This window comes from Stegastes partitus, unplaced genomic scaffold (assembly GCF_000690725.1).
Source record: "Stegastes partitus isolate 25-593 unplaced genomic scaffold, Stegastes_partitus-1.0.2 Scaffold1937, whole genome shotgun sequence".
NCBI lineage: Eukaryota > Metazoa > Chordata > Actinopteri > Pomacentridae > Stegastes > Stegastes partitus.
Window position 1 is genome coordinate 50694 of NW_007579668.1, and position 10087 is coordinate 60780.

Consider the following 10087-nt stretch of genomic DNA (forward strand, 5'->3'; position numbering starts at 1 on the left):
TCGCCCTAAAATGACTTTTAAATTCATGCAGTGAAAAATGGCCTAATTTATCTAATTTATCTTTAACTTATTACTAAATCATGATGGTTTTAAAAGGTCCATTGTATGTAGGGATCGCGCTAATTCAAGCTAGCATACCTGCATGTGAACTTTTTGAAAACAAGTCCTACTAAACAAACACTATTACATTTCTTTCCAGATTAAAGAAATTAGATACACTTTAGAAATATTAGAAATAGAGAATGATTTGAAAGTTTTTAATGTAGCTGTATTTTTTAATTATTTGTTTTTGTTTGTTTTTGTTACCAGACTGCTCTTTCTCCTGATCTAGGCTTAACTAGCCACTTCTTGACTGATCCTTCAGATTATTTTACTACAACACAACATACTAAAATACTTTCTCTTTAAGACATCTTTTAAATTTGTATATACAGTCAAATAGTAAGTGATTCTGTCAGCTCTGCAGAGTCCAAGAACAAAATAATACACAGGTACACCTCTCAGTGAGTACAGAGGAAATATGTTAGCACGATTCAAGAATGCCACGTCATGAAGAAGGAAAGACAAAAGACAGAGGTGGTAGAATATATGTGAGAAGATGAGTCAGACCTGTCTGCTCTCAGCAGCTCACAGTTGTTTTCTAACCACCTTCTCTCAGCATCAAGAAGATCCACAAAAAGATGTGATTTCAGCACACAGACTTAACAGGGTTCCACTCGACTCTATCCATGTGTGTCTGTCTGCCTCTGTCTGCTGTGTTAAGGGTCACATTGCATTACAAAACACTTGTCTCTCTTATTTTTACTGGTAGTGAAGTATCTGTCACTGACATTTTTACTTTGCAATAATAATACAGAAAAAAGGATTGCAATTTAGTTGTTATTTTTGTGACAAATGACATTTTAAAGTTTCAACAGCTCATCTCTCTTTTCAACAACAAAGTCCCTGAATAGCTCATGGTACAGGGTCTGCAAAGTTCACAAGGACCTTCTTTGTGGCAGACAGTAGTACCAATGAACAAATGCTGGCACTTTTTTTGTAGTCACTCACAATGTAGACTATATAGGTTTTTCCAAGTGACTGAAATGCAAGTGGCAACCTGTTGGGCTTAAAAATGAAGCCTACACCGCCACCAGTTCTCCAAATAGCCACTTGAGGATGGATCAAAAGTAGGCAATCCCCATATAAAACTAGCAGTAGAAATAAACCTGTTTACACTGGTACAAAAAAACAGTTTTGGTCTCTATAGCTCATTTCCTTATTCAAACTTTGCAGACTTTTTTTTTTTCGTAAATATAACACACCCAGTTTGATTATATTAAGGGTTAAATTTAGCCACTGTGGAAGCTGTCATAGGACAAACCTTTTCAAAGGTTGCCAAGCTAGGTCTTGTGCATAATAAAACTTCATGCCCTGTTTCCTCATAATATTGCCTCAGAAGAGCAAAGTACAAAGTCCAAGCACAGAACCCTGTGAAATGCCATAACTAACTCTTGCGTTTGGCCTGAACAAATTGGGATCCATCTGATAAATATTATGTTAACCAGCCTAAAGTTGTTCCTTTAATCAAAATAGCATGTTTTAGTCTATGTAGTAAAAGATTGTTATCAATTGTATCAAATGCAGCAGTGAGATCTAGCAGGACACATATAGAGACGTGCCTGAGACTATCGGAAGATCGTTGGTGACTTTCACTGTTTGTCACCAATCTCAAAAAAAAAAAAAAAGAAGAGGAAGAAGGAATAAAACGAGAAACCAAGAAAAACCATTCCTGTGCAAATGGTAACAAAGTTGATTTACAAAGCAAAAGCTTTTTTTTTTAAGGATTTTAGAAATAAGGAGGACATTGGATATAGGTCTATAGCATGCTAAAATGCCTTGATCAACAGTAGGCTTTTTGAGTACAGGTTTAATTACAGCAACCTAAAAGCCTGCAGAACATAGTCTATTAATAAGGACAGACGACAGACTGATAAGATCGAATAAGGAAGTGTTAATTAAGAGTAAACATCCTTGAGAAGTCTAGTTGGGATGGAGTCTAAGGGATGTGTTGATGGTTTAGATGAAGCAACTGTTGATGTTAGCTCAGAGAGAAACAGTCTTCATCTGTGTGAAGTAGTCTTACAGCCAATTCTAAAGCCACTGTATTTGATAACACATCTGTGACAGTTGTTGGAAGGATGTGATGGATTTTTTCACTAATTGCTATGATTTTACTAGCAAAGAAGCTCATGAAGTCATTACTGAGAGCTAAAGAAGCACAAGGCTCAACAGAGATGTGACTGTTTATCAGCCTGGCTACAGTACTGAAAAGAAATCTGGAGCTCTTCTTGATGTCTTCTTTTAATGATGAATCATGTGCAATCCTGGCATTACAGAGGGCTTTTTTATGTGTTAACAATGGCTGACATACTTAACACACAAATGCTTATACACAACCAGGCCACCCACTCCCCTCTGCAAAATCCACAGTGAGATTGTAACTTGGCTGTATGATGATGACTGTGATCTCTCTCTCTCTGTCTTGGTTCTCTTAGATTGGCCGATCTACAGAGAGCATGATTGACTTTGTGGTGACGGACACAGCAGGCAGCAGCGGTGGTCAGGGTGGAGGTGCAGCGGGGGAGGGTGGAGGCGCAGGCCAGTCGGCCCAGAGCACCATCTCCCGCTACGCCTGCCGCATCATGTGCGAACGCAGTGCTCCCTACACAGCCCGCATCTATGCCGCTGGCTTTGACTCTTCTAAGAACATCTTCCTTGGGGTGAGTGTTCTCTCCCTCATGGATCCCAGGCTTCTCCTGGTAAAGTACATGGGGACTGGTTACCATGGCAACCATGGTGAGAGCAACAGCAGGGTTGTGCCACCCACGTGTGACATCATAGCTGTAAGGACTGATGTCAGTGCACGTGACCTGGCTGGAAGAAACATGGGAGAGTGTTTACTGCTGTGTGTGCGTGTGTGTGTGTGTCTGTGCATGTATGTGTGTGTGTGTCTTCTTTACGGAAGATGCTTTCTTGTTGTGTTACTTCTATGCTATGACAGTACTTTGTAGTTATGAGCTGCTTCTGGTTGCATGTCCATATATATATATAATGCTTATGTCATGCTACGGTGTTAGAGAAATGCAAGCGTGGTCAGTAAACAGGTTACATATGATAAAATATTATAGAAGCACTGTACACCACAAGCACTGTATAAGTAGTGTGTGATCAAATGCTTTACACTTTTCTAGTTTTGCTATAATTCCTATCAGCTTTGTGTATTTATGGCTTGCCATGTCTGAAAAGGAAAGTAACATTGCTGTTGGCTCCACTGTGGAGGGGTAATCCTAAAAAATAAAGGAGACGTACATGACAAACTTCGTTCAACAGCTGACCAGAAATGCAACAATTAATATCAAGTCAAAAAACAGATAAACTACACAGGTGCATCACAGCACAAAAAAATCACTGGCACGTTGTTTAAATATTAATTAAAAAAAGAATATGTCTAATATCAGTATTTTATCTTCAAGACGGATCGATAATTTTATTTATTAACCTTTAGATGCAAACGGTTTGTGTGGAAGATGGTTTGTTTCCTTATGCTGTGTAAAAACAAGACACAAATCTGACAGTTTCAACAGTTTACTAGTTTACAAGTTGTTGCCCATTGCTTGCCCTACTGGACCTATTTTTAGCGCTACACTCTGAGATCTCAGCGTTTACTTTGGGTAAAATATTATCGTAACCGATGAGGAAAAAATGAGAAAAAAAATAAGTATAATTAGCTAGCCTAATACCCAGTAGTTATTTACCATTTTTATCCAAGGCACTCTGGATTGCAGTGGTTGTGCTATGTGATGTTCAAGGGGTGTGTGTTCATATTTGGGATGGGCAGAAGGCAGGCACTCAATACTGTATCTCCACCCCCATCACTACTGCATATGCTCTGGCTGTCATCTATGCAGTGTATGTTTATATTTATTATATCATTTCACATCTAGGCTCTGCTTAACTGTATGTCTAATGCAAATTTAGGAAGTAAGGCTTTAAGGTTCCGGATCATTGTGAACATGAGGGTCCATGCGTCATACATTTTGCCCAAATCTGCAAGGACCCACGCAAATCCTTGTATGGATGCCCACAACACAAATGAATCACATGTGCTTGAAGAGTAAAAGATGTACTGTATTCACACTGCTTTTACTTATTTTTCTCTGTTTGTAACCAAACCTAAAGGAGGTTGTCTGTAAGATGCCATCATGTTGCCTAGTGCATATGTGTAAAATGTGTGTATGTACACATATACCAGATTGTAGCATGCATAGAAGCACTGTACTGTAGTTACAGACTCTTCTTTTATGTATTCTGAAATGTAAAAGCTCAGGAACCAGAGCAGAAGCCTTTTGGCTGGGGCGGTCTAAAACGTGACATCTAGGTGCACAAACCCATGCAAACCAATAATAACCCTTTTTCATGACAGCATGACTTCATCCCATGCAAGATTCATCAGGACCCCCGACAACTAGGCCAGCAGAGAGATAACGTCAGCAGCACACACACACACACACCAAACACACACACATCCACATCACGACTGAAGCCTGGATAACTCCCCCAGCCATCAGGATCACATTTAGACTAATATATGGAACAAATATTGTCCTTTTTTACACAATCAGGCTCCATGGTTAGCATTTTAACTGTACTATGGATATGACACAGATTAGACTGTTATTGTGTCATTGAGATAATGTCCATTAGTGGGAAGACCCTAAAGAAACAATTCCTGAGATTTTTCTTATGACAGAATGAGTGTTTGATACTGTTTATTGTTTTAAGCAACGTACATTAGATATGTACATTCAGAGTGAAATCAGCCCTCCCAATTTCATATCAGGAGGCAAAAAACGTGGTACAGTTTTTTAGTCAATCCCCATGCTCTTATTTAGACATAAACAAAGATTTTTTCGAATCCTATCCAAACCCACACCTGTGGCCAACAATATCACTGTACTAGCTCCTACAACAAAGTCAAGTTCAACTCTAAAAGAGTGTTAGTCATCCTGAATCACATTTGACTGAACAGACCATTTGCCATATTATAATTATTACAGTATTATCTTTTAATATATTATTATTATGTTATTTACAGAGGACATCTTTGACAGACCATTTTGGTTCTCATCCAAATATAGCAGAAATAATTATTTTTTAAAAATTAACAAAAGAGATTGCTAATTAATTGAATTATTATTTGTGTCCATCCGAACATTCAGAGTTGATTGGTTAGATAAACAGCTAGTGTCCAGTGTCCAGTGCCCTTAGACTTTCGATAATCAAAACAGCTCTTGTCAAACCATAAATGGAAAAAAAAAATTAGAAACATGAAGGACATGTAGCATTTTCCTGTGTTTCATGTATTAATGTGAGGAAGGTTACATTTTCTTCATTGCTCCTTACACATCTGATGTTATTATTTGTCTCTAGCGTGCAGCAGATGCTTTAGTGGATGCTGAAGTTTATGCTTCATTCATGCCATCATTTATTTATACAGTCTGGTTGCATAGCAGTTTGTCGCATTTTGCTTTTATTGATGCAGCAACCTTTCCACCTCAGCCATGAGTAAAAACAGATTTTGCAATATTTCTGGAAACGTGCATGAAACACATGGATGGAGATGCACCTATTGTGGCATATTTGGTACAAGGTTCCAATATCAAGAGATATTGGAAGAATTAACGCAAGTATGCTGGACAAAAACATGAATGTTATGACTATGATATCCCTTGTCTTTCAGTATTTAGTCTGCGGTAATAAGTTTAGGCTCATTTCTCTAACTTCACTTGGCTTTTGGCTACTTGGGGTCAAAGGTAATGTGCCAAACATGTTATTGTACTGCCAGTTTAAACATCCATTTAAATATGTAAGCCACATGTGTTTGTGTCAAGCTGATGAATATGAATGTCTGAATTCCAATATTAATTCTCATTTGAAGCTCTGGTTTGGTTGCCACCAAACTACTGTTAAAAGCACTACCACTTTAGCTCTGGATCTGGGAAACGCTGTCTCATTTCACTGTGTACTGTACAGCTGTATGTGGTGGAAATGACAATAAATCCCTTTGAATTGAATTGAATTTGAATTTGAAAGATATCTAGCTGCTAAATGCCCCGATGTTTACCAGCTAATCTACATTTGATGCCATAATTCACTGTAGATCAGTGCAATTTAGGACTTTCACAGCACACATGAAGGTGTGCAAATACAGCTTTAAGTGTGCTTACATAAAATAAAACTGTTTGGTTCTTTGCACACTAAGACATAATTCTTCCAATGAAGTGATTATTTTCTCCAGTTGCTCTCAATTAAGTGTTTATAGAACAAATTCTCCAGGCTCCGTTTTTGTGCCGTACCCATCAATAGCGTCTTGAGCTACGCATGCCAGAAATGTGCTGTTTCATTCTGTTAGAGCTGATTTGTGTTGATAATATATTCTTTCTTTCTCTCAGGGAAAGGTTTATTCTTAGGCGTGGGTGCATCTCTGTGCATTAGTCAGTACAGTAGTCATTCTGTACTGAGCTAAATATAGCAGCAGAGAAAAGCAACGTTGGCTGTTTTTCTCACCAGCCACCTCTGACATCCACCTCCACTATCATCCCTCCGTGCCTCCCCATCATTCCTCTAACCTTTATATCTTCCTGCTCTGTGTGTGTCCATGTGGGGGTCTCCTAGGAACGGGCTGCCAAATGGAGGACATCGGATGGCTTGATGGACGGCCTGACTACCAACGGTGTGCTGGTGATGCACCCGGCAGGAGAGTTTGTGTCTGAGCCAGCTCCAGGCGTCTGGAGGGAAATCTCAGTCTGTGGCAATGTCTTTGCCCTGAGGGAGACCCGCTCAGCCCAACAGAGGGGAAAACTGGTAAGATGAAGGAGACTCATGGGAAAATTAGTCCTATGTTAGCTTCATATGGTCATCAGTGTTGAGACCTTGATTTGAGCCAAGAACTTGATGCTGCAGAGCTTTCTTGTGAATATTGGTTCATCACATTCACATACATACAGTACATACCTACAAACATACGCATAAATACATAGATACATGTGTGTATGTTTATTTAAAAACGTTCTTCTTTCTAATCATTTTTGCTTCCCTTGTCATTTTTCTGTGGCACCAATTACAATAAAATGATGTCTCACAAGTGAACAAAAACCAAACACTCCTCACATAGTAAAAAAAATAAAATACAACGTCAGATAAGTTGACCACAGAACGCAGGAGGACACTGAACAGAATTTAAGTGGGATCTAGTTGGGGGCCATCTCTTACTTTTTCTATAATCTTGCAGTATAAAAGATCATTCAGTAAACTGTATTTCTGTTGATTTTCTCAGATTCTCTCAACTTCAGATAGTGTAATGTAGATGTAGTTACAGTTAGTCTTTGTGGACTTTATCTCGGCATTTCCTGTTATGACCTCAGGTGATACCTGCAATAGCGCTATCTCAATAATAATTTATTTGCTGCTTATCTTCTTCAAACATTTTTAGCAGATGTTTTTAGCTGGGAGAAATCTTCACTAAACTATTTCCTCAGTGCTACTGAGCTATTTTCTCAGTGCTGCTGAGGAAATAGGTCTGAATATCCTGACCATTTATGACCAAAGGTTGACAGCCACAATGCCTCTTATAGTTCACCACGACTTCCTTTGTTTTGGAAACTTCAAGTTGTTGGCTGTGTACCAGCTCACATGAATTAGGGATGAAACGTCATTCTTGTGGGCTGCTTCACTAATGCACTGTCATCTATAAATTTACACTAAACAATTTCAGGGAAGTCATGAAGTCAAAGATCTACTGAAACAAGGACTGTTGACTTCCTCTTACAGCCTCACAAGCTGAGCTGTAAGAAGAACACCTCCATAAGCAGCAGGTATCTCTAGGTGTTGAAAAACAACACTGCAACACTGAACAAGTGACCACAAATCAGACAGATCTGCACATCCCACAGTACATGGAAGTGAGACAACATGGTGTGAAGGCAAGATAGATATCAATCAGACATCACATTTCAACAATTCATGTGTTGACATTGATATTTTTAGTTTGCAAACACTAAAAAAACTAAGAAAAATACAAATATCACAGGAAGAGGTTAAGGTTGAAAAAGAGATGCAGTGAAAACTAAAGAAAACATCCATGTTGGAAGCACCAGAGGTACTTGTCTTCTTGAAAATGTATATGTGGTAATGTAGTGGCAAGAAATGTAAAAATTTTGCTGACTTTTTCTTTACCAAGAAATTAATAGAAACACATCTACTGATTGTTCTTTTTGAAGATACTTTACACTGTAATCATTCTTTCATTAACTGTACTATTTGTGCCACTTATCATTGTAGTTTGACAGAAGCAAGCTAGAACTGATTGGTTGCAATTGTCTGAACCAAAACTAGCTGCTCACAGTGCCATCAAGTGGTGGCATAGAAGGGATTGCCGCAAGATCCATAGTACAGAGTGTACCAGTCCCCTACAGAGCTGTTACTAGCTTAACAAATCCTACTAGTATGCCCTATAACAAACCATCAATTTTACAGATAATGACTTGATGAATATTGGAAGAGGAAAGACCAGATCAGTATATCCCTTCTGTGACAATTAAGTTTTTCTCTCTCCCTGTTTCCCCCTCTGCTACCTCTCCTTCTGTTTTTTTTTAAGGTTGAAAATGAGTCAAACACCCTCCAGGACGGTTCTCTGATTGATCTTTGTGGGGCTACCCTGCTGTGGAGGACTCCTGCCGGATTGCGCCACACCCCTACCCTCAAACAGCTGGAGTCCCTTCGGCAAGAGCTGAACGCTGCTCGGCCCCAGTGTCCCGTGGGCTTTAACACCCTGGCTTTCCCCAGCCTGGCCCAGCGTGAGATTGTCGACAAGAAGCAGCCCTGGGTTTATGTCAACTGTGGGCATGTACACGGCTACCACAACTGGGGCTACCGGAAGGAGAAGGGTCCTGCCGGCCCTGGAGGCACAGCACCAGCCAGCACCGGGGAGAGGGAGTGCCCCATGTGCCGGAGAGTGGGCCCCTATGTCCCATTGTGGTTGGGCTGTGAGGGCGGATTGTACCTGGATGCTGGGCCACCCACTCATGCTTTCTGTCCCTGTGGCCACGTATGCTCAGAAAAGACAGTGGTGGGGTGGAGCCAGATCCCATTACCCCACGGCACCCATGCCTTCCACGCTGCCTGCCCCTTCTGTGGTACCTGGTTGACAGGGGAACAGGGCCACATCAAACTCATCTTCCAGGGCCCCGTCGACTGAAGCCTAGATCTGGGAGCCATTCAGAGCAAAGTATTGATGGATCAGACAAAGGACGACCTGCTGACTAAAGACTGTGTGCCAGAACAGAAATGTGAACGCACTGATGACAAATACAGGAAAGGGACCCTTGACATGATGAACTGAAAGCAACATGCAATAGTAGATGCCAAGGCTTCACATGGAATATGAGGTGTATGGAGAGTATGTAAATAAATTGTGTTGAAATGAACATGTCTTTAGTTATCTTTTGTTCTCCTCTAAGTACGTGCTAAGTCTTCGCATTCCAGCTGATCTATGTGTCAGCTACAGGTCTCTATGTAGCTGGTCAATCAGTGTTGTATAGTTATGAAGCTTTTGAACAATTTCGACAGTTATGGTAAATACATGGCGCTCACCAAATTGGTAAGATTTGACAGCATGGTATGATCTCTAAAAGGAAAAAGATAGGCTGGAAACCAAACCTGAGGTTAGTCAGACTTTTTTGAAAGACAACTCTGAAGTGAAAGGTAAAGTTCTAAACCCAACTGGCTGATGTACATGTATAGCTCAATCACAATCCAGGCATACATTACACCAAAAAGCAAAAGTTCAGATTTATGTCTTTCGTGTCTTGAACAAGGAACGTAGCATCTTGCCAAATGTCAGAAAGCATGTCAGAGGTGCAGCATCTTCAAGACGTTGAGGAATTGTCTCTTTGGAGTCATGTTTGTGAAACAGGTGACTGGAATATACAAGTCATTGTAATTTAAGCAAATTACAATGCTGATGGAGAGTATGTTGGCCTACTAA

The 10087-nt window shown here is 40.0% G+C and overlaps 1 protein-coding gene across 1 annotated transcript in view; it reads left to right on the top strand.

Annotated features, from left to right (window-relative positions):
• Positions 1-9527, top strand: part of peli3 (pellino E3 ubiquitin protein ligase family member 3) — a 38633-nt gene extending 29106 nt beyond the window's left edge. Inside the window, exons 5-7 of the mRNA XM_008303106.1 lie at positions 2538-2762; positions 6718-6906; positions 8699-9527. Of these exons, the coding sequence (XP_008301328.1) occupies positions 2538-2762; positions 6718-6906; positions 8699-9298 (1014 nt within the window). The 3' untranslated portion in view covers positions 9299-9527. The remainder of the gene's footprint in view (positions 1-2537; positions 2763-6717; positions 6907-8698) is intronic.
• The last annotated feature ends 560 nt before the right edge of the window (positions 9528-10087 follow it).